Consider the following 25,352-nt stretch of genomic DNA (forward strand, 5'->3'; position numbering starts at 1 on the left):
CCACATAAAAAAAGCACAATGTCAGTCATAGAAATGCAATATTCAGGAATATATTTAATCTTTATTTTCAGTGTGTCAGAACAGTTAGAAACCAGCTCACAGTGTCAAGCCAAGTTCCACTAAAATTGGCTTTAAGTGCAACTAAAACAGGCCTGTCTGTCATTCTGCATGAAGCGGAGAGCATCTGGCCTTGCATTTCCTACTTCTCCGTTTTAAAACTATTAGCCATTTAGTGAAAAAAAACATAAAAACCAACAAAAAGCGCAGAAAACTAAGCATGATTTAGGAGAAAATGTCAGCGATCTTATATGAAAGAGGACAGCCGTCTTCTAATCATTTGCATCTTAGCTGTGGCTATGCTGGTGATTAGGTAATGAGACTGTGAAGCAGACCATTTAGCCACCAGCGGCTCTTAGGACTCCTTCTGATTCTTCAGCAGTGCTCAGGGTTTGGAAGGGGGGGGTGGTGGCGGGTGGGGGTGGGGCTGGGGGGGTGGTGGTGGGTGGGTTGTACATCTGGCACATGAGAGTGACAAGCCTTTAACATTAACACTGGCAACTGTAGTGGACAATTCTCCCACATGTCTTGCAAATATTTTCTTCAATTTACAAAGTACAGTTTGTGCAGAGCTTGTTTGACAACATGGCGTGTTTGGGGGGGGGAGAGAAAGAGCACCTCACTGGTGTATTAATCATTCTACAGCACTGGGAACACTGCAGCGTGAAAACAGACTCAGTTCCAAACGAAACTTCTGAAGTTAATATTTTACTTAACTAAAAGTGTTGTGTTCTAAAGTAAGACATCAAATGGTCACAATTCTACACCCCCCCCCCCCCCCCCCCCCAATAAAAATGTCCATCGTATATATATAAAAGTATTACATATCATATTTCTATATGGCTCTTGCTAGATTATCATGAATGTTTAAAGTAGAATTTTACTCTTGCAGGCAAAAAACAGCAAACTATAAAAAACAACAACAAAATAACTTAACAATTTGAAACAAGTAAGCAAATATATATTTTTTTCAACTGGCGATTGTCAGGAAGTCACAAAGGCTCCACTCTCTAGGCCTGTGTGTGAGGCCTTAACAACCATTCACTGTTAATTACTGGAATTCTTTATAGCTGTCCTCTTACACACAAACAATGGAAACCATGTCAAATATCCACAGCATGCACAAACAACTTTCTTTTGTTTTCCTTTTCACTCCAAGCCATGCATATTTGCTTTATTCAACAATAAATCAGTTATCAGTTATTACATAATATGAATATGTTCAGTATTTTTACAGCCAGCCCTACATGAAAAGTGCTTCAAAATTGTAGGCTACTTGAATAATTGTACCCAAACGGATAGAGCGTCTTTATGAGACATTTTTGTAAGCACTGTATAGTTAGATTTGAAATATACAGTGGGGCAAAAAAGTATTTAGTCAGCCACCGATTGTGCAAGTTCCCCCACCTAAAATGATGACAGAGGTCAGTAATTTGCACCAGAGGTACACTTCAACTGTGAGAGACAGAATGTGAAAAAAAATCCATGAATCCACATGGTAGGATTTGTAAAGAATTTATTCGTAAATCAGGGTGGAAAATAAGTATTTGGTCACCTCAAACAAGGAAAATCTCTGGCTCTCACAGACCTGTAACGTCTTCTGTAAGAAGCTTTTCTGTCCCCCACTCGTTACCTGTATGAATGGCACCTGTTTGAACTCATCATCTGTATAAAAGACACCTGTCCACAGCCTCAAACAGTCAGACTCCAAACTCCGCCATGGCCAAGACCAAAGAGCTTTCGAAGGACACCAGGAAAAGTATTGTAGACCTGCACCAGACTGGGAAGAGTGAATCTACAATAGGCAAGCAGCTTGGTGTGAAAAAATCAACTGTGGGAGCAATCATCAGAAAATGGAAGACATACAAGACCACTGATAATCTCCCTCGATCTGGGGCTCCACGCAAGATCTCATCCCGTGGGGTCAAAATGATCATGAGAACGGTGAGCAAAGATCCCAGAACCACACGGGGGGACCTGGTGAATGACCTGCAGAGAGCTGGGACCAAAGTAACAAAGGTCACCATCAGTAACACACTACAACGGCAGGGAATCAAATCCCGCAGTGCCAGACGTGTTCCGCTGCTGAAGCCAGTGCATGTCCAGGCCCGTCTGAAGTTTGCCAGAGAGCACATGGATGATACAGCAGAGGATTGGGAGAATGTCATGTGGTCAGATGAAACCAAAGTAGAACTTTTTGGTATAAACTCAACTCGTCGTGTTTGGAGGAAGAAGAATACTGAGTTGCATCCCAAGAACACCATACCTACTGTGAAGCATGGGGGTGGAAACATCATGCTATGGGGCTGTTTTTCTGCCAAGGGGACAGGACGACTGATCCGTGTTAAGGACAGAATGAATGGGGCCATGTATCGTGAGATTTTGAGCCAAAACCTCCTTCCATCAGTGAGAACTTTGAAGATGAAACGAGGCTGGGTCTTCCAACATGACAATGATCCAAAACACACCGCCCGGGCAACAAAGGAGTGGCTCCGTAAGAAGCATTTGAAAGTCCTGGAGTGGCCTAGCCAGTCTCCAGACCTCAACCCCATAGAAAATCTGTGGCGGGAGTTGAAAGTCCGTGTTGCTCGGCGACAGCCCCAAAACATCACTGCTCTCGAGAAGATCTGCATGGAGGAATGGGCCAAAATACCAGCTACTGTGTGTGCAAACCTGGTAAAGACCTATAGTAAACGTTTGACCTCTGTTATTGCCAACAAAGGTTATGTTACAAAGTATTGAGTTGTATTTTTGTTATTGACCAAATACTTATTTTCCACCCTGATTTACGAATAAATTCTTTACAAATCCTACCATGTGGATTCATGGATTTTTTTTTTCACATTCTGTCTCTCACAGTTGAAGTGTACCTCTGGTGCAAATTACTGACCTCTGTCATCATTTTAGGTGGGGGAACTTGCACAATCGGTGGCTGACTAAATACTTTTTTGCCCCACTGTAGCTGCACACATTGTCATATATCAGTCGACAACAGCAACTCGTGAAGTTTCACTGAAGCATAATAGGAATCCCATATCCTTCAACAAGGAAGTGGCTGTCAGGTGAGTGATGTTTGGAATGTGTATATTTACCAAACTTTATCAACAATCAATATTCATATTTTGACACCTGAATGTGTGGAGAACTGTCGACAGGAAGGGCCCTTTGAGATAAAATCTCAACAAGTTCTAACAGTCACATATATGGGAAATATGGATGATTCATAGCTATGCACCACTGGCGTGATGAGCAACAGCATACCTGAGTTTCAGGTCTATCTGTACAATGAAACATCACCATATGTGACGCATGTAGATCACTTGAGAGGCTCCTAAAGAGAAGTTTGTTTAGTTTGAACTTTAAAATTAAAACAAATTGATGTCTTTGTTAAGTACACCAAGTAAACAGACGCATTATATCTGTTATTGCCACCTACGCATGGGTGTGTCCAGAGGAAGGGCACGGAGTGGCACCAACAGTCTAAATATTTTTTTTTCTAATATTTAATAAACAATTAAGAGTTAAAACTCTTGCGCGGCCACTTTTTATGTTATAAGTCAGAATAGGTAATAGGGCCAAGCGTCATCTTGAAAACCCCCTTTTTCATTAGTACCTACTTGGACCGACTCGCCACGGATTGACTCGGATATTAATGTAATTAATATGCGACATGAAGGCTTTAACAGTGGTCGAGAATATATCTGGTGCTGCTCTTTTGTCAGACTCAGGGACCACGGTTTTATTATTTGTAGCCATTTCTCTTGTTGCCCAGTTTCAAAAATGTTGGTTTTGATTTTTGTGAACGAGACGCTCTCATGAGTCATCGAGTGACGCTACTGACTAGCCAATCGGTGGCACGCAGTCTGACCATGTCACATTTTAACACCTGCTTGGATCACTTGGGATCCCGGTCCAGCAGGTACCAGAAAGTACGTGATACCAGGTACTATTACCTAATGGGAAACCTGAAAACTCTGGCGAACTATGCCGAGTCGATCCGAGTAGGTAATAATAGAAAAGTAGCTAAAATGGTGCTCAGTAGTTGTTGTTGTTTTTAAAGTAAATGTTCTACACTGATTTTATTTTTGATGAAATATTCTGATTTCCCATGGTTCCATCTGCCTTGTTCTTGCATTTTAAATTAAAAAAGAAAAACATAGCAAAACATGATGAGGAAAATTAAGTTATATGCATATTAAGTATTTGTATTGGAAGGTTTTATGCTAGGTTGCATGCTCTAATGACCTTTTTGGAGAGCAAATGAAAGTTGGCAATTGAGCTTCTCTCCCGCCCCACAGTTTACATTGTTACAACTAGACGGCTACACTGTAAACATCATACCTGTAAAGCATTCAAACTAGCATTACAACTGTTACGATTGTTAGCTTAGAGCAACATTATGTCAGAGTACAGCCTCACAATGCTGCTTTATAAACTTGACAAATAAGAACCAGTTCCTCTGATACCAACAATGTGCTTTTTCACATTTTATGCTGACTTTTACCAAAACCTCTGTACACGCAGAATATTATATCTTTCACTGTGTTAAGGAGCCATAAATCCTTGGTTTTCCATAAAAGCAAACTTTTGCAATCAAGCTCTACAGGAAAATGATAGACAACCAAAAAAAAAGCAACATCTTATTAACCATGCAAGTCAACAGAAGCTGTAGACTTTTGTGCAAGCTGTCATCCTGTGCGTTGTCCTCATGGTGAAATGAACTTATTCAATTACTCTTTGCCTAATCAGGCTGTTTTGGTTCCTCTCCTCTTGCAGAGGTACTCCACAGTATAAACAGTTCACTTACGCCACACAGAAAGGGGCTAATCAGTGGAATTATTGTTTTGCTGCTCCAATTTACCATCTCCCTGTTCAGCACTGATTGAATGAAAATTTGCTATTGTGTCTGCATGAACTCAGAAAATATAATGCAATGTAATCATTTTGTTAGCTGCAAGAATATACATACATTATAAACAATCATGATGTACAGTTTTGCACTGTGTAGCAGAGGGAAACTGTTCCTTAATTTTGCACATATTAATTAGAGCATAGAAGTTTACAAAGATACATCCAGTCTTGGCTGGTGTAGGTTTTAATTAAAGCATTAAAATGCATGTATGTTCCTATATGCCTAAAGTAAGCCCATTTTTTTTAATGTCTTAAGTAATTAACAATGTTTAAACTATTGTTATATATGTTAATAAAAAAGTAAATTCAAACAAGCTTTCAAGGAAGGAGAGCAGCTGATCACTCACTATTTAGTCATCAACTGCCACTCTCTGCTGACTACCGCATATTCCAAAATAATTTGCTTTAATTAATCTCGCCTAATTTAACATTTGCATCTACTCTACTGCCTTCCCATTCAAGGCTTAGAGCCCGGCAACAAATGCACAAAGTGAAAGAAAGGAGGGAAATCTGATGGGGCAATCTCCACAATTAGCCTTTAAAAAAATGGGTCGGGGCAGGGCTCAGTGAAGACAGCCCTTATGAAACTGTGGCGCCACACAAAACCACATGCAAGACAGTAAAAACACACAAAAAATGAAAGAAGAGGTTGGAAAGGCCAACTTTCAGGAGTCAGGTTTGTCTCGCAGTTCAGTTTTATTGCTTCTTTTTAAATGGTGTACATTATGAAAAGACCATTAACAGGTGCTCCTTTATTGACAGAACAAAAGGATTAGTCTCTAGAGGTTGTGCAGTGTTCAATGGCTTGATTAGGGATCAGGCTAAGCTCTGTAAAATTACAGCAGCACTGCAGGCAGGTGTAGCCTGAGAAGATAGAACTCAAAGTGATATTTATAAACGAAAAGTATTTAAGAAGACAAAACCAAAAAAACCCAAAATAACAGAAGAAACCTTTTTTTTTCTTCAAAACTTCACATCAACAAAATTCACAAATACCAAGTTTAACACAACAACAATACTTATCTGCCAGGTACACAGACGAGAAAGTCATCTGAGTCAAGTCAAGATCAATACTGATTGAGCTGCTTCCTCTGATGTTGCTACCTGGGAGGATATGTGGTCAACATAATTCAGTCAAATTACAGTATTCATTGACTTCTAACTTCCTGTGCATGTTTTCACATGCAAGATAGGTAAGAGCACATCTGAAGAACTTGCATTCCTCATGCTGCTCTTAAAATGTTCATGCAAACTCAGTGCCGCAATTCTCCTGGTATTCAGAGCAGTAAAAGCTATTTTATGAGTCTGTCAGGAAAAGCACATTATGGATGTCTTCCCGACATAAAAACACAGGCAATACACATACGGGTATTTATGTTCATTCAGGAGATATCTTCTTGACATTCTTTTTAAGATGCATGAAACTGACAGCCATATCTGTAGCACATGGCTTCAGTAACAGAGTTTGTGGAAGATTCTGCCTTGTTTCTCGGCCAATATCAATTACGGCAAATACACTGGCTGCTAAAAAGCAGTTTGATTTCTGAAAATAGTGGGTTGTAGCCCTTCAGAGATATACTCATGTTTTCTACATGATTCCAGCTAAAAATAGATCATAGTCCTCAATAGTATGAATATCTGTACCTCACAGAGTGCCTCCAGTTCCTATGTAATCTACTGACAGCTGAAAAATCTAATGGTAAACTGAGTTTTAAAAGTGCATCTTTCCACCAGGTTTCATATCACAGAGTGAAAAAGTATATATGTGTAGGGAAAAGTCGTTTAGACATGTCTGATCCGTGTGCAGCTGAAAACTGAATGTTGTGGGTAGTCTGTTCTCCCGAACTGACTACAGACAGAAACAACGGTATTAATTCACTTATCATTAGCTTAACCTCTGTCATTTCATTCATTTTGTTAAACCGCTGAGCGTGAGAGTGCCTTGATTGAAAGGAACTGTCATATGCAGACCACTGTTGTCCCACATCATTCAGAGAACAAACCTTTTTAGATCCCTAACTACTATAGTGCCGCTGATTGCACAGACACCAGCAATTTCCTAACCAACCGCCACCTGAACAATGATGTGTTCAGCTTTCAGGCCCTCCAGCCTTTCAAAGGTGAATCATTTCACAGTTTGGAACGAGATCTCCATAGCAACTCCCTTTTGAAGGGTTTAGAATCACCATCCAATAATTCTATGATCATCGGGCCTTGCCATTCCCAGTGGTTCTTTTCACAGCGGACAGGCAAGGGGGGCATGGGGAGGAAGCAGGAAGATTCTACAGTCTATTTCAGGCAATTCATCTTGCAGGCCCATTAGAATTCAAAATATTGCGACCTTCAATCACCGAGCATGTTATCTGGAGCTGTGGCGATCTCCAGTCAAGATGGGTAGACATTTTTCTCTAATCATCCATGATGAGTGGAGGCTGACAAAAACTCTTCATTCTCGCTGAAGCAAAATGCTCATTTAAATGCTGTGACAGCACCTCGACACAGCCTGAAAACACACAAAAGGAGGACGATCCCACGGCAACTAAATGGTGGAGATTTTAAAGTTTGAGTATTGGTTAAAACAACAGCTTAGAAAAGCAAAGATTCGCATACATGTCAGGATTTTTTTTTTTTTATCACCAGTTTAAATGAACAATTATTACTTTTTACCAGTGAACAGAAAGAAAGGCAGGTGGCAGGACCCAGCAAGGCGGCTGTACAAGGTGAATCATTGCAAAAGAATGGCGAGGAAAGTAGATCATTTTCTCCTCGTAAACTATTTAATCTGAATACAACACTGTGTAGACTTTGATTTTAATCCTATACGCAACTTGTTTTAATGTGCCAAAATTACATCTGATTTGCTTTTACTGTGTAGTTTTCAGCTTTAAATTGCTTTGTTTATCATCTACAATGCCTAACAGGGAATGTATACTTCTGTGTAACATTACTCCCAAACTCAAGCTGTTGTGCACTTCCCTAGAAATCTAAGGAGGCCCTTAAAGGTATAAATGCTGTTAAAGGCTTCTACCACTTGTACAGGCTGTATCATAGGCTCTACATAAATTTACTGTAGAAAAATAATTCAGGCATGAAGGGGCCTCCACACTGGAATAAATTCTCAGCGATGTGGTGACCAGAGAACACAGAAAGTCGCTGACTTTTGGCAACTTATGGACAGGTCCCCGGTTAGACTTTGTCAACTCTGAGGGAAACCAATAAAGTGATAGTGATAGTGAAGGATACCCTGGATCAACATTTGACAAGATTGTAAATACAAGGTTGCCTAGGCAACTGGAGGTTGAAATTTTCCTCAGCAACCAACTTTCAGCTACAAAACAATGGTTCCTTTGTAGACGTCCCCTAAGTTTTACAATGATTTGTCCTTAAAATGTTTTTTTTGTTAATTTGTTTTGTTTTGTTTGCCTGCTTTTTGTTTTTCATAATGTTATATAAAATTGATTTTATATAAAAGTGATTTATCAGACAACAGGACAGTTTGCCAATTCCACTTGCACTGGAGCTTATGCTCACTTACGGTAATTTTCACAAGCATTCTCGAGCCTTTGCAATGATTTCCAATAAAGAATATTATCTAGTTTAATGCTTTTCAATATTGAGTGTTAGCACACTGAGATTCTCTTAGTCTGTTTACATTACGCGCCATTGATGATTTGACATTTTCTAAGCTAGTGAGAACATGACTGGACTCATTACGCTCATTTTACTGTTTAGCATAGCTTATAGGAAAAAGGGGGAAAATCACTAAAAAAGACAAAAATATGTATTTTCTTTTAATGTTTATCTTTGTATCTTTTTATTACTTCCTCTGCATTCGCCTACGTTGGCCCACACACTGTTAACAGAGTTCCAAATGTTCATGATGCTACTGCTATAAATTTAAAAAAATTCCCACCAAAATGCCGTATGCTTATGTTTTTGTAATGTTTGCTAAAAGCTACAGCCCCCTGCTGTTTAATTGTTAATCAGGACTCGATGTTTCATAATGAATTTATATGGTTATTTTTTTATTTTCCATGGGAAAGACAAGTCTGGAAGTATTAATTCACAAATGCTTTCAATATTAAAGCTGACTCACATATTGTTGCTTTACTTGTTCCGATAAGGGGGGGAAAATACACCTTGACATGAAAGAAAATAAAAGATATTACTCCAAAAACAAAATAGTTTTACTGCATATGTTTACTATTAGCTAAATAAACTCAATTACATACCCTAGTTTGTGTACTTTTAGTTATTTTTTGGACAAGAGACCACATGTAACACATTAATTAGGACACTTGTTTATGTATTTGTGCTGTAATGTTGCACGATGTGTACATGTTTTCACTGTGTTTTTCATTATTTTATTAACAAAAGGCTGCTAACAAAATTAAAATTGCTTTTAGAAAAACAACCAAAGCTTTTGAAAGTTAATTTAGTTCAACAGAAGATTTTGCAACTGAGCGGCTGACAACATCATACACAGTGAGCACGCTGGGCCAGGTGACGTCTATTGGACGTTAGTCAAGTTTAAGAATTTGTGAGCTGGTGAGTGATAGGGCTGAATTCTTGGAGAACAGCCATTACTGGCGTCTGTGGGGAGGCAAGTCAGCCATAAATCATCTCTGTCTGAATAGCTGATCCAGTTTGCTTGTAGTGCCTGTAGCTAAACAATCGGTTTGATTTTTTCACTGCGAGCATTAAGCAAAGTGTGGGATGACGTCTGAACGATGCAATAAACAAACACAAACGTCTCACTAACTAACCTGCCATCGCCTGCCTTCATGAATTCATCAGATAAGGGTGACTCATGTGGAAGTCCGTGAAGGCAAAGAATGTCTTTAAATCATCAACTTTTTGTAGATCTTGTCACTTTTAAGGTATTTTGATTTGAATCCCAGAACTTCCACCACCCACAACTGAAATAGATAAAAGCTCTCCCAAAGTTTTTGATGAATTCCTGATTCTTTTAACTAACTTGCCCTTCATTTGTCTTTACCTTTTACCTTCACTTACAATAGGTTGGAATAATCCAACCTGCTCCTGCTTAAAATTCAAACTTACAATATCAGCTATATATGAATATACTTACACCTTACATTATAGCCCAATAAACGATGATTTTACCTGCACCTTCAAAGTCTAAAAAACAAAAGAAATTAAGGAATTTAGTCTTACATCATGTATATTACATTTTTAATAGACTTAACAAAATTATTACATTCATGCAAGCTGGTTTGGAGTCCACCTAGTGCCTTTGTAATATTGCACGCGGTGAGTTGCAGATTATACAACAGCAGTATAAATTATGTTTTCCAGGTGTCTAAGACTTCAAACTAAGTACATGACTTATCCTCAGAATTAAAGAAGTTCATCGGTTATTGGTCTCTAACTAAGCTCTGATTCGCAGTGCATTTACTGTGCATCTAGTTTGCAATGTGTACAGACTTTCTCAACTTTTTTCTAGTAAAGGTTGCAGTAGATGCAAAGATCTGTACATGTCTCAAACAGCACCAACTGTGTAAATATAAAGCAGCATAGCATACAGACTGTTAGCAAGGAAAAGCCATTTCCTGGCTCTGCCAAACGGAACCAAAATCTACTTTACCTGCTCAACTAAATCCTACAAATGAAAACATGGTATCTTGTGTTTTTAATCCAATCAAAAACATGAAATTCAGGGACATTAGTGCTGGATTATTTCTTGGCTGGGGAGTCTTAACTTTGGTTCTAACTTTGAGCTTGAAAAACAACCAGAAGAGGATATAGCAGAGCCAGGAAGCGCTGTTCCTTTAGCGTAATGGCCAAACTGCAATTTCTTCATTCATTACATGATGCACACTGGTCTGTAATGTCAGTTTTCCTCTTTAACATTTCTTACTGTTCAATTTCCTCCTTAGCAAATGTTAAGGAGGAAATTGAACAGTAAACGAGATTTTTCTAACCATCACAAACCTTAGAATTTCCTTTTTCCAGTAGCATCTGGAAAGTCAAGAAGTGTCATATGATATATTGTGTAACCCATTTATATGTGCTGACTTATAAATGGCTGGCAGTCTTAACTGGAGAAGTGCAGTAATGTTCATGTTCATGTTTTAAGGTCAAAAACCCAAATGCCTGTGGAAGCTCATAGAAAAAAAAAGCTTTTCTTTATCATATGTTTTGTGAGCTATCCAGTTTTCTTCAATACTTTGAAGATGTTTTTCAAAACATTCATGTTTATTTTTTAATGAATACATTTTTACTTTTGTAACACCACAAAAAAAAAAACCCCAGCTATGATTAGAACTGCTAAAATTGTTCTTCACAACTTCCCAATATACACGCTGATGTTATTGTATGTTTTGATTTGCCAACAACACTCTGCAGATGCTAACTAATTACTACTAGCATGGCATCAAACGATAACTTACAAATTAATAGACAACATCAGCTCCACAAAGGCCACAGCTATGTAACATCTACACTGCTATCATAACTAAGATCTCATTTGATTGATCGACTTTATTTTTCTAAATGTTTAAACTGAACCTTCAGGCAGTAGGAAAACCTCAACTTAACCAGGAATTCAGGTGCTGAAAGCATCGCTATCACAGTAAAAGAAAAGTTGCCAAAAATAACAGCTACTTTCCAGTCTGCTGCTCACAACCAAAGAAAGTCCCTGAAGATTAAATGCACCCGGTATCTTTAGGCTAGATTCTTCCCGAGTGCCATGCAACCATAAATAAGTCTTCATTAGAAGTGAACTAGAGGTTTCCTGCAGTGATGTGGGGCACTGTGTGAGCATTCAAACATCTAATTGCTGGAAACCAAACATCTGGGAATAAGGCCAGGTGGGCTGGCAGAGTTATAGCGGGGAACAGAGGAGTAGATGAAGTAGAACATGTCTGTGTCTTGTCACAGACAGTAACGATCCAAACACTTTCCAGTCAGTGCAAAAGGGCTGGGAACAGTTAGACTGCAAAGTATTTTGTTGGGAGACCAGGAAACGCCGTGCATTCAGCAGAATCGGCTTTCAGGATGTCACCGTGTGCTCTAATAGATTTTGGAAGGCATTGTTGAAAGCAAATCCTCCGTTTAAACAGCCTTTTCAAAGGTATTAGGGGAAGAAAAATATTCATAATGTGCGGACCCAAAATCAAAGGAAAATACGTTTTTACTACAGCCTGGAAAAAGTTACAGTTATAGCCCTTAACAGACAAGGAAATACGGCAAAATAAGACCAGACAGAAAATTGTTCTGATATTTAAAGTTTCATTAGGTTCAGGCCGATCATTAAACTGCACTGACCTTTTTTCTTGATTAATCTCTCTCTATAGTGTCTATATAAACTCTTGTGCTAATTCCAAAAAGCCCCAAAACATACCACTCCAGGCACAAAAAAGTGCGATTCCCCACAACCATATAATCAAGCTATATAAAAGCAGTGGCTTCAGCATTGCAGTCTGCTTAACACCAGATAGATATAATTACAAAACAAAAGCGGGTATGTTTAATGGTTAACTTGTGAAACAAACCACATTGTTTCCAGGGACTTCACAAGAGTGGGAAACAATGGTATGCCAGAACAGATAGTTGAAGACACACACACACAGACACACACAGAGAAGCTTTCGATTTCTATTTCCGATTGTCAGGAATGTTTGTCTTCTTTGTGCGACTAGAAACAAAAGAGTTGGTTTTGCGTGTGGATCTAGTTTTTACATTTGGCCCAACTTTGGGTCGTTTTAACCACATATAACCCATGAAAGTATTACTAATATACAGCTCACAAAAATGACAACAATCTGGTCACGCTGTTTAAAATAAGATGCAAAATATATGTTTTTATTGTTGTTGTTTTTAAAGTGATATATCTTTGTGTAGGTTCACACTCATCCAGGTCATATATTTATATACATATATATTAAGGTGCTGGAAACAGATTTTAGTCCATGTTGTCATGACAGCATCACACAGTTTTGCAGATTTGTTGGTTGCACATACGTAATGAGAGGCTCCTGTTCTATCACATCCCAAAGGTAAATGGACTCATTCCTATATAGCGCTTTTCTACTCTCCCTGACCTCAAAGTGCTTAAAAGGGTCTTTATTGGATTGAGATCTGGTGTCTGGGGAGGTCATCTGACTGCAGTGAATTTCTTTTCATGTTCAAGAAACCAGTTTGAAATGATCTGAGCTTTGTGACATGGCACGCTATCCTGCTGGAGGCAGCGATCAGTGAATGGGTACTCTGTGGTCATAACAAGATGGACATAATTGACAGGAATACTCAGGTAGGCTGTGAGATTTAAGCAATGCTCAGTTGATACTGAGTAGCCCAAATATCCCATATACTATAAAACCACCACCAGGCTTAATCACTAATACAGGAAGGAGGAAGCATGAAGGGAGTGACTTTTTTAAGTGGGAGGTAATTTCAAATGTTCAATGTTTCTATCAGCTCAAAAAACATCAGCAAACACACAAACTGTTTGTGTGCAGTTTGTTGCACAGTGTGTTGATAGCTAAAGGTCCAACTGCTATATTTCACAGGAAGTGAAAAGTATGGAAACCCACAAGGGACATTGGAGAAAAAAAATCCCATGTTGCTTCTGTGTTTATTTTTTACCCAATGTCCTGTCAGGTCTCCAAAGCAAAGAATGTGAGATAACTTCACTCAGAGATAAAGAAAGATGTAAGAAAAGACAGGAAAGGAAGAAGAGATTAAAAGGTAAGGACTGCTCAGTGATGCTTAATAAACTGCAAATTTAAAGCTTACATGTAATCTCATAATTTTATCTGTGTGTGATGTCTGCAAAACAAACCACACTATACTAACTTTGTGTTAGTATAGTGTTGGACTGGCACACAGTGGCTGTGATGTTCATGGTCAGAGTTAGGTTACATAGAGTGTAGCAGAGAATAATCTGCATTTAAAATGATGTTACTTAGATTAATTCACTGAATTCCAACATTATACCAACTTTGCACTGTCTAGTATAAAGATAGTATAAAAAATATATAGTGTCAGTGTCCGTGTATGAGATGGAAATCAGCCAGGATAGCTCGTGAAGCTGCTGACATCTTGTTGAACTCAGTTGTGTAAATCCACAAAGAGCAGCAGGTCAGCTGATCACAGCATGTAAACTAAGAAAATCTACTGAAGCTCACATTAGAAATTACTGTAAGCTGTGATTCTTCTCCCTATGCTCAGACACTATGTACAACAACCATGCCACAACCAAATTCACTTAAATCAGCTTTCTTTCCCATTCTGATGCTCAGTTTGAACTTCAGCGGGTCATCTTGAACATGTCTACATGCCTAAATGCATTACACTGCTGACATGTCATTGGATGATTAGATATTGCCATTAACGAGCATTTGAACAAAGCGGTCAGTGAGTGTAGATAGCAGAGTGTCTAATTTAACCTATGAGTCACAGCTATGCATTGAGTGACACCACTTTAGCTCTGCTAAACACTGCATGAATAAATAAATGACTCCTGAACGGACATGAAAGCAATCTCCAATAAAAGCACTATTTAAACTTGTTTGTGTAACATTTGCTAAGAACTACAGTTTTATCAGGATATGCCATATTGTTTATTAAAAATGAAACAGTCCTATTTTAGCTTATTTGCCTGTGGCCACTTAGCATGCTCATGAACACACAGCAGCTTGCACCGTAAACATTAGCTGCATCCTCAGTTCTGCTGCCAGTTTATGTTTTCACCAAGGAAAGCGTTCAACAATCTAGCCCTCGGCTATATTGGGAAACTGTAGTAGCTATAACATACACAGGCCATTTTAGCCTTCCCCATCTTTTAGCTCCTGCAGCATTGGCTCCAAAACATCTACTGCTTCATCTACACTTTGCCTCAGTTGGCACTGCAGAGCACTGACTGCAGCTGAACCCTCAGGCTTCTTGTAGTTCTGTTTGTGGTGCTCAGTGCCTCGATATCAGATGATTGGATTGCATTATCATCTGTTGATTATTGTCATCTCTGTCAGTATCTCTTTCAGTGCTGTCTGTATCTTTTCTTTTCAATACCTTGTACATGTGATACTTTCATTTTGGGAGTTAATAATGTTTTAATATTCACTGTACTGAACAAACTGCAGTTAGTTCAAAGAAATTCAGCCCCAAATCAGCAAGTTGTGGTAAGAACTCCAAAAACTTGTGAAGAGGTGTAAACAGAACTGAATATACACGCATGTGGAACAAACCACTTTCTAAGATGATAAAAGTGATTATCTATTATCTATATTATCTTTATATCAGTGCAAAAGGTTGTTTGTAAATAGACTAGTATGGATTTTTTTGCATAATAAAGTAATATGTCCATGACTACAATGGTGTGGTTCAGTGATGTGTCTCTTGGACAGCAGTAAGTGGCATGGAGGAATATCCAAAAGAGTCCTTGGGAGCAGAATTAATTCTGTCTTTTTCCTTTGATTTGCTAAAAATTAAAACAAAAATATATATAGTATATACAGTATATATCTATATATCTATATATATAGATAGATATATAGATAGATATATATAGGAAACCAAAGGGTGAGTTCATCAGTAGCAGACCAACAGATTTATTGTGAGAGCAAAAAAACAAAAGGATTATATGCCTGTGATTCCAGAAAAAGTCCATAAAAACTGAGCTGACAAAAGTTAACCTCACCTGACACGTCTCATCCATTCTGTAAATCATTACTAAGTTACAGCAGGTGGTCTGCTAGCTCCACGTCTCACATACTACAGAGTCACCATGCAGCAATGCTGTTTGAAAACTGCACTGAAACAGAAGTAATATGTTTGCCAGTGATACACAGAGACAACTAGGAACAATATAGAAAAATGGCCTTAATCTTAACCCTTTCTGTCCGTCTGCGCTGTGCCTGTCACAGCCGACTTTAATCAGAGCTCCTTTCACACAGTGGGAAAGTCAATAACAGCATACAATCAGCAAACAAATTCAGCTATTTTTAAATGGGGCCTCTGCATTCATTTCAGTTGCTGTAATTTGAATTATTCTAGCGTGTAACACTTTAATTGTCTAAGACAAAGACCATGTCAGAGACACAGAAGAACTGGAGGCAGGGGAAGACTTAGAAAGTGGTTTGAAGGCTGTCTCGCTGAGGGCCAGACTGGGAATAATTTGATGAGATAATTACATTTGCACTTTCACAGTAGCAGCAGGCAGCGTTTAGAATCATAGCAAATAAACAACATCATTAGTAACATTAGATATAGGTGACAATAGATTAGAATAGATTTACTGGGTTTTCTTTAAACAAACAAAGAAAGGACAAAATTTCATAGATTTTATTTATTAATAACTTACTTACCTCTTCTGTAACCAAACCTAATCAAAAGTGGCATTAGGGATCATGTTACAATAATAAGCAGCGCTCCTTCTCAACAGTCCTGTGATGTTTCCAGCCCTCAGAATATGCTACTGATTGTGTGAAGTCGAAACCAGGCACTCCCCACTACTGTGATTCTCATTGAGGGAGCCTCCCAGTAGGAATGTGAGGTTTGGCCTGACTTCATTAATTCTGACTGGTATGTTCATCTTGGCACCGACCACACAAGATGCCCCGCTAGCAAAACTCCACTAAAACTGCTGCTTTCAGATGTCTGGTTTTGGAGTCCTGGTATTATCAAATGTTGCCCGTGCAACTGTTTTAGCACTACTATGAAATATTATATATTAAGTATTTCATGATTTCCTAATGACGAAATCCCAAATATATTTATATGTATATGCACATATATACTCACGTGTCATGTGGAAGATGCCATCACAGGCGTTGATGTGGGACAGGAAGGCATTTCCCAGGCCTTGGCCAGCATGAGCACCTTTCACCAGACCAGCAATGTCAACAACATTAAGAAAAGCTGGGATTTTGCTGCAACCAAAGAAGCAATAAAATAAATAAATAAATTAAAAAAAAAAAAAAGGAAACAGTCAGATAATTCAGATGAAAATGGAAACAACATATTTTTGTGCTTCAGTCCAATACGATTCAATATGAAGTACACTCAGGTTAATGGATCACAGGAGGGGGGGATGTCCTGGTTGATGTGTTGCTGTTTTCTACTACAATATAATATAAAGTGCTGTGAAATTTGAAAGCTGATGGTGTAGTACGAGGCAGACAAAGTATCAGATTATAATAATGTTACAATGACAATGTTATTCAAGTCGCAAGTCACTAAAAAGCAGGATCTACCCACATTTCAGAGTAAGAGTAAACTATTTTTCTAGATTTTACTTTATTAATTCTTTACAGTGCTGTGCTAAAGTCTTGAGCTACCCCTGATTTTTCATGTGTTGCCTCAAACGAGCCAGACTTTCTTCTATTTTTTGTTACAGTTGACTCGAGTCATAGTTCTTCACTTTCTAAAGGTTTTTGGCTGCTTTTCACTCATCTTCAGTCCAGACTATATATCTGACCCTTTTCAGAGGAATGATTTTTTTTTTGCTTATAAAGCCACCTGACACTATTATTCATTCAGACATAAAAAAGCATCTGACTCAAGGGAGGAAGCAGTGTTGTGCTCATTCATAACAGACAACTTAGCAAATAACCAGTTTTAAATGGAATCTTTAGTCATTTTGTTAATCGAAAACTTCCAATTTGTTCCAATTTCTAAAAATGATTCCAAGGAGAACAGAGTTTTTCATGCATAAAATATTATTTTCTGTACTGATAAGGTGGTTCGTAACGCGATATTAGTGGGGAAATATAGTTAACCTATACCATATTTACCCTATACCCTTTAGTTAATCTATCTACTGTCCAAAGAAGCCTCATCAGAAATGGCTTCAGAGGGAAGGCTATCAAGAAGCCACTTGTAAGAAAGGGAGAAATTGTTGAGGTACATATCCAGCAGTACCAAACACGGTGGAGGCTCTGCCATGATAGAAAAACACACCGTCATAGATTGGCCTCCCCAGACCATGGACCTCAACATTAATGAAGCAGTGTGTGAAAACACAACAAAACACAGCAAACATCCAAAGAGGAGATTTGAATGTCCTTCAAGAAGCCTGGAACAGTACTTAAAGAAATTACAAGAAAGCTGTGTAGAAGAATAAAGCTGGCCATACCAAATATTGACTTTCAAGCTCATTAGAGTAATATAAACTCTTTTTTTTTATCTTATATGCTGCATTTGCACCTATTTCTCATTTTTATAACAAAATATAAAGTAATGAGGGGCGGCCCAAGACCTTTGCACAGTACTGTAAATGACATTAATATAAAAGTGACAACAGATTCATTTTAAGGATCACATACGCGTATTAATGACAGCTTATTAAAGGTATTGTAGTCCAATGTTCACTGCCAATAGACACTTAAAGTAGTACTAAGACAAGACCAAATATAAGACATAATTAATAAATGGTATTTGGTTGATTGGAAGGTTATGACAGCAGAATGGCTCACTGATGTGTTTGTTATAATCTGAACAACACTGCAGGTCTATGGCACTTAAGAATAACATATATGAGGCTTTTAGATGCACAGGTAATAATTTTCAGAATCAATTCAAAATGCTTATGGTTGTTTTTAAATTATATTCTTTAAATAAGAAACATGCAAAATATCATTTGCGTGACCTTGTGAGAGGTGGGGAGGTTTAATTGTGTGGTTAGAGGGATAATTAGTAATAAAAAGTGTCATCTATGCATATGGCTACGGTATATCTAATATACAACATAGCGCAGGAAATCTGAATTGAACCTGCTTAAGCAGTTTCCATGAGTATGTATGATAACCAGGTGATGAAAGATGCTTTGGCTCTTCTTTGAAAGAAGCAGAGAAGCAATCTAAAAGCTCACAGCTACATGTCAACAACATTGGTATACGTTTTCTCATACCTATAGCAAGGGGACTGTCAGAGACTACAGATCTGAAGTGTGAATAATACGGGAACGATGAGACCTCATACCTGGCAGGTTTATGGAATTGGCAGAGGAAATCATAGCGTTCATCTGGAATGGGCACTCTGCTTTCATTTGGGTCAATGGTGCAGAAGGGGAAATTTTCAGCCGCAGCCTGACTCTTTGTCAGCACGTTGAAAAAGGTTGACTTACTGAAAATAAAAACAGCAGTGAGGTCAAGGCATCTAAAAGTGCTGCTGTGTAGGGTCTGGCGGTTCAATAGCATGATCCTAAAACATGTCAGTTATTTATGCAAAATGAAGTTGTTGTTTTTTAATCTGCACACGAGGCAGAAAAGGTTGTGCTAACAGGCTGAATATTTGAGCTCTTGAATATAAAATCCTGCATCAATTACAAGGTTAGATAATCCCATAATAGATCTGCTGTAAATGGATTCGACTGGCTGTTGAACAGGACTCACAAAATGCAGCCTCATGTTGTGATCACAGAGAGATTTATTTTCTATGGCACAAGCAGCTCGAGTGTACTTCAAAATCTACAGACAATGGTGAGTGTCTAAGAGTAATGATGGCATGGCAGTTACCTATAATCCAGGACTTTCCATCTTTATCCCCTCACTCAGTGCTTCACATTGAAATTATTGTTTGTTAAGTCCTATAGGCATGAAATTGCTTGAGACTGCCAAAGTGCATGTATTAATTCCTTATATAAAGCTAGATTGATTTTCTAACATACTTGAAGCTTTTCCCGGGTCACCTTGGGTAAAAAAGAAAAGTAACACTAAAACATCTCTCAGGTGTAGACTTTAATGCTTAATATAGAGAACAGAACAGCAATGCACACACTTGCTGCAGTGCAAATCTGAGGGTGATGTGACAGTAAGTAAAAGAAAAAACAAAAAGAAGATTAGTAGTTTGCAGCCAGGGTTTGGGTGTTTTTTCAGCTGGTGGGTTATGGAAACTAGGAAGTCAAGATTTGTAGCTATGAAATCAATCAATCTTTTTAATGAAAGACTAACACTTACATTTAAAGTGCAGTAACTCAAACAAATGTGTTAAACAGCTCTGCTACGGAGCTAAAGGTAAACATCTCATGACTAGCTAGCATAGGCTAGGATTCTCGCTGCTCGCTGGATTGTTATTATGAGACATCTTTTAATAAAGATAGCATGTGTCACTGGTGTTCAAATTAAAAAATGCCCAAATGTGAACTTGAACAGGGATATTAAGGGATGTTTATCATCTGGTAAATATAAAGTCAAAGCTACAGTTTGTAACTTTCACATCTAAATTTCATTTTCATTCAAGTTCGATTTTAGTCCAACAATGCTGGTGAAGCCCATCAGTGCAAGGTAAGGATCCTGGTAATTCACAGTATATTAGAGTTTTAAACCTGGAGCTCATTTTCCAGGTTGAATGCTGTGTTTCCTTGAAGTGATGCCAACTGTAGTGCGATGGGCTTTGAGGTATGTTTTCTCTCGCTTGGCAGGTGGTGTCAGAAGTGTCAAAAGGCGGTGCATCAGGCGCCATAGGTTCAGTGTTTATATAACATAAAAAGACGTTTCATACACTTCCGTTTTCCTTTAAATAAACTGTTTCCTAGACATCGCTGGTGCTGATTGCAGCTTTAGTTTCTACGTGCAGTTTGAGCCAACCAACAAGTGGTGGAAATGGAACAATGGAGATAAGGTAGGCTACACTAACTAGGACTGTGGGGGGGGGGGGGATCTAGCAAGTATCCAGGAAAAGCATGTGCATGTGCATATGCATGTGCTTTTGTCAATCAAGACAAAAGCACATGCACATGGTGACATATTAACTTTTTTTTTCTTTTGCGGGGAGGTTCCATCTTGATTGGTGCAAACATGTAACTTGGTGTATATCAAGGATTTATATCTCTGCAGGATATACATGCTTTGAGCAATGGATGCTTGTTTTAACAAGTCATATCAGAAGTTAAGACTCTCATGATAGTCTACTGGTCAGTTCTTCTGTCTGAATGCCTTTTTAATCTTGGTAATCTTGGCTAGCATCATGCAAACGGTCTTATTCATTGTCATAATGACACAGTTGGACAAATTTCTCCACTCACTATATAAAAACAGCTGAAAATGCATAGCTTATATAAGGCATACCAATCTGAGGTTATTATTCAGTTATTGTCTTGTTTTTACATTGCCTTCTAAGTCAAATGGAGCTGCGGAATAAGGCAAAAGGTAGATACTGTGTATTGGTAGCATAAGAGAAGTGAAGGAGATTTTATGCAGACCATATAGTGTGTTTCTCTAAGCCTTAACAGACAAGAATAAACTTTTTTCCAGCCTATGAGCAGGAGAATGGCAGTAAACACAGTGAGCATGTGCTGTGGTCTAAGTGTAGGAATAGCTGAAAGGCTGGCTGAATCACACTCTCGAGTTTCCCATGTGTGAAGAGTGGTCAGTTACGCCCAACTAACAGCTGGCTGGCATCTGAACATAGTTCATTCAGGAAGAAACCATAGGAGGGTTGACAAGTTGTACTTTGACATAAACGTGGTATGGCAGGCCGCAACCTCAGTGAGTTCTACTTCTTAACCCAGGAAGACATTGTGGTTTTGCTGGGGTAAGAAACGAAAACATTGGGCACTAGAGAGATGATGAGATGGTGTGCAATAATCTTCAAAACAGCTACCAATACACACCACATGTGAACAAATGGCTGCAGAAAACGGGCTCTGTATAAATATCTCCTCCCTCTAGTAATAAGTGTCTGCTAAAAAAGAAGAAGAAGAAAAGAACAGAAGAAGAAATCCAGCTTGTCCACAGTTTAACTAAAACAGTAAGGCTAACTTTCATTTGACTAATTACAATACAGAGCATGGACAATGTTTCCAATGTCCTTCCAAAAGCCATTGGTTTTCCAAAACTTTCCAAACTGCTCGAAAAAACAACTGTTCTGTTGAAAATTACTGGAAAAAAAAAAAGTTTCACGGAGGGGCAAAGTGATGAGAACATGACAGCTGAAAAGGAACATGATGTATCACCGTAGCCCTTTCTGTAACTCAAAGGGGCCTACAGGGAAGTCATGGTGGGGTCTGCACTGTTATTACACTATGTCACGGATGTTGCTGAAGGTCTTAGATGTAGTAGATGCTGACAAAAAAGATTTGTCTGACCAGGTGTGACATGGAAACGTGATGTCAGCCTTTTGACTCACAGACTGCCTGAGACGTACACTGAGCTTTGACCAGCAATGGGCTTTGCAGAGCGATAAGTGAGCTTTCAAAACCAATCAAGAGCCCCACTCCCTCATTCAGTAAAAGGACAGAAACAATAGTAGACAGTAAGAGGAATGCAGGGGTTTTTTTTGCATGCTGTCATTCAGTTCAAATGCAGCACGCTCCCACATGTAAGGTGTTGCTCTTTTATTTTTTCTACTTTTTCCACTGATTTAATAGTAATATTCAGCATTCATAAATCCAGACATTGAGGAAACAAAAGGCATGCAAACTTTAACCTTTTTTTTTTTTTTATCACCGTGGGTTTTTATGAGCTGCAGATGCTTGACGCCCCAGGTCTACCCTTATAACACTTTTCTGCTGTAACATTCAAAAAAGGAAACAACGGTAACATCTGAAGCCTTTGTGAAAGGATGGGTAGCTGAGAGAGAGGGTTAAGATGCATGCAAGGGAAGACCTGGTTTGAAAACCTCTTGCGGAGTTTGATCCCTGCTAGTAGGGACACATGTGGCTCCAGGAATTTAAGAGCTTTTCAAACATTGTTGTGGTTATTCAGGAACACAGAAACGTTTCCCACAGTTATCCAAGGAGCAGCTCTTTCTGGCACGCAGATTTAAAATCGTGCCATTTATTCATTTATTTATTTATTTATTTTTATCACCATGTAGCAAGGCATGCAAAAGGTGTAACATGGAGAAACTCTCATGGAACAATGAAATAAAGGTAGAAGTTGTCTGCACTTGTCATGCAGCAGCTTACATCTTGTCTTGCATACAGCAAGTCGGTGCAGTTCAACAGTAGACATGGGGCACATGAAATGTAGTGAGAAGCCCATCCTGTCTGTATAAATAAGGTTTTACTCACCCAACATTGGGCAGGCCAACAATCCCTATTTTCAGCGAGGTGCCAAACCTTCCAATCAATGGTGGTGGCTTTGGTGCATCAGCTCCCTTGCCCTAATCAAGACAATGTGGAAATGCACGCAGTCAGAAAAGCACTTGTCATTGCATAATCTACAGGGTATGCTATAGTTTTTTCCTTTTTTTAAACAAATCTGTTCCTTAATAAAACCCACCTTTTTTGGAGCCATTTCTCACACTAGAAGAGTCCACTGAATTCCACTACAGCTATAAGAAAAGCTCATTCATTGAAGGAAAATGGGCTAAGCTAAGTCCTCAAATGCAACCAGTCGACTGCACTTTAAGCAGATCACTCGCTGTGCTCAAAATAGAACCTGCAGCCCCTGGAAATGAAAGTTGACACTGTAAGCTGGCGAGCTGACCTGCACCTCCAAATTTAGCTGTCGATAATATTGATGCAGGTCGATGAGCTCCTATAAGATCAGCACTACAGTGCTGAAGAAAAGTGGCTACTAAAAGCAGATTTTTTCCTTCTCAGAGGCTTGACTGTATTGTCTGATTTGATTTTTCTTTTTCTAATGAACATTTCCTTCGCCAGTCTTGGTGCTCGTCTAACTTGGGGCTTCCACAAGTTGTAATTATTGTGGGTCTCAGTGCTCAAAGGTTTGCACAAATTTGTCTTGTTCCCTTGTTTTATAGCTTGTTACCTTCCTATGGAAATAAAAGCTGATTGTCAAGTGGTTAATTTCCCAATGCACTTCAGTTTATGCCATCTATTTTCTGACTGCGGTCTCTCTTTAGTTGTCACTAATATAACAATAAGAATTCATGGAAAACACACAACTGAAATCCATGCAAAATATATAACACGTTATCTATACATTTATTTTACAAAAAAGCCATAAAATAACAAAAAAAGGATAAAATTAACATATTTGTACCCATTTATTTTCTATAAACTGGGCTTCCTCTGATATTGTGATCCAAGTGGACTTCCCAGATAAAAAAAAATGTACAGCTTCAGCACCACAGAAGTAAAGTATAACATCCTTTTCACTCACAGTTTACACTTCAACCCCCTTTTGAGAGAAACAGGTGTAGCCACATGAGCACACGAAATTACAACAATTAGTTAAACATCCTCAAATAAACTTCCCGCTGCAGAAATACAAATTAAAGCACACAGGGGCACAACCAAAAACCATTGCCCCATCCAGCAGCCTGTCTAGTTTAACATGCAGAAAATGAGGCTCTAATAATCTGGATTTGAGGCAAGTGAGGCTGGCTTTGTAGAAAGAATTTAAATGAATAGGTCTGAATTAATCATTTATCTTTTGTTGATGGATGCACCCCCACTTAGACTCATCACAATAGATGCAGAGCGTTTTGTTCGACCAAATAAATCATTCCCATTGTTTAAGGTACATTGATCAATCTAATGGCTTGTAATAGGCTCCTAATTGCCACAGAGAAGTGCTCACGAATGGAGTCCAGAATTACAGATTCAACTCAGAATTTTCCTTTGAATGACAAGGAAAGATCATGTTCTCCCCTCTTGTCCCAAATAAACATGCTATGAAAAAACCACCCATATTTTATCAGCCTGGGTTAATGGAACTAACACAAACATTTCTGTACTAGTACATTTAAATAAAAAATATAGGTGGGTAACATTTATCAGTGCACAAGGGTCTTGTGATTCCTACACACGTTTCTTTGTTAGGAGCAATGTGAACGGTCACACTGCTCATCAGAATAATTATAATAGTAATACATTATTGTTATTATTATGAAGAAGAAATATTAATATAAGAACAACAATAGCAGATTTCATTTTAACTATATAATTCATTACAAACATAGTAAACAAAACTAAGAAATAATGGTAATCTGAAATTAATTGCAGGGTGAAGATATTTTTCATGCAGGAAAAAAGAATTATAAACGCTTACATTAAATTTCATTTAATCCTCAGACTCGTTTAACTTCTTTAGCAACAATAAACTGTGCTTATGTAGAATAAACGCTTAATACTGTTAACAGCACTCTGCCAAATTGTCATGATTGCAAAAAATGATTCCATTTTCTTGGCAGCGCCAAGTAGCCTGTTTGATGAGACTGATTTTTATTCACCCTTCTAAAGGTGGGGCTTTAAAGCAAAAAAAAAAGAAGGGAAAAAAAGAGTATTTGAACAAATTGCGCCTGTGTTTACTGGCAGCATTCACACTCTATAATAGAGCATTATTTGCGCGTTTTGAATACTGTAATGCACATCTTTCGGTCAAGCCTTTCTCTGGAAAATTGCTTTAACTTTTAAAAGGATGATGATTCACATCAGAGCAGGTCAATTTTACATTATGCCATTATCCCTGAGCGTTTTTAACAAGCTATGAAATATGCGGCTTTATTGA

At 38.4% G+C, this 25,352-nt stretch overlaps 1 protein-coding gene across 6 annotated transcripts in view; it reads right to left on the reverse strand.

Annotated features, from left to right (window-relative positions):
• Positions 1–25,352, reverse strand: part of LOC102291406 (obg-like ATPase 1) — a 48,233-nt gene that overhangs the window by 21,658 nt on the left and 1,223 nt on the right. Inside the window, exons 2-5 of one of the 6 annotated variants that reach the window (XM_005921485.3) lie at positions 23,157–23,324; positions 22,946–23,037; positions 18,913–19,056; positions 16,735–16,862 (exon numbers count right to left, since the gene is read on the reverse strand). In XM_005921485.3, the coding sequence (XP_005921547.1) occupies positions 16,735–16,862; positions 18,913–19,056; positions 22,946–23,037; positions 23,157–23,171 (379 nt within the window). In that variant the 5' untranslated portion in view covers positions 23,172–23,324. Of the gene's footprint in view, positions 1–16,298; positions 16,695–16,734; positions 16,863–18,912; positions 19,057–22,945; positions 23,038–23,156; positions 23,325–25,352 lie in introns of those variants that run through there. The other 5 variants (XM_042220392.1, XM_014333336.2, XM_042220394.1 and 2 more) reach the window with 5 other exon arrangements.

The sequence above is a fragment of the Haplochromis burtoni genome, unplaced genomic scaffold (genome assembly GCF_018398535.1).
Source record: "Haplochromis burtoni strain Fernald_Lab_line unplaced genomic scaffold, NCSU_Asbu1 Contig_48, whole genome shotgun sequence".
Taxonomy (NCBI): domain Eukaryota; kingdom Metazoa; phylum Chordata; class Actinopteri; order Cichliformes; family Cichlidae; genus Haplochromis; species Haplochromis burtoni.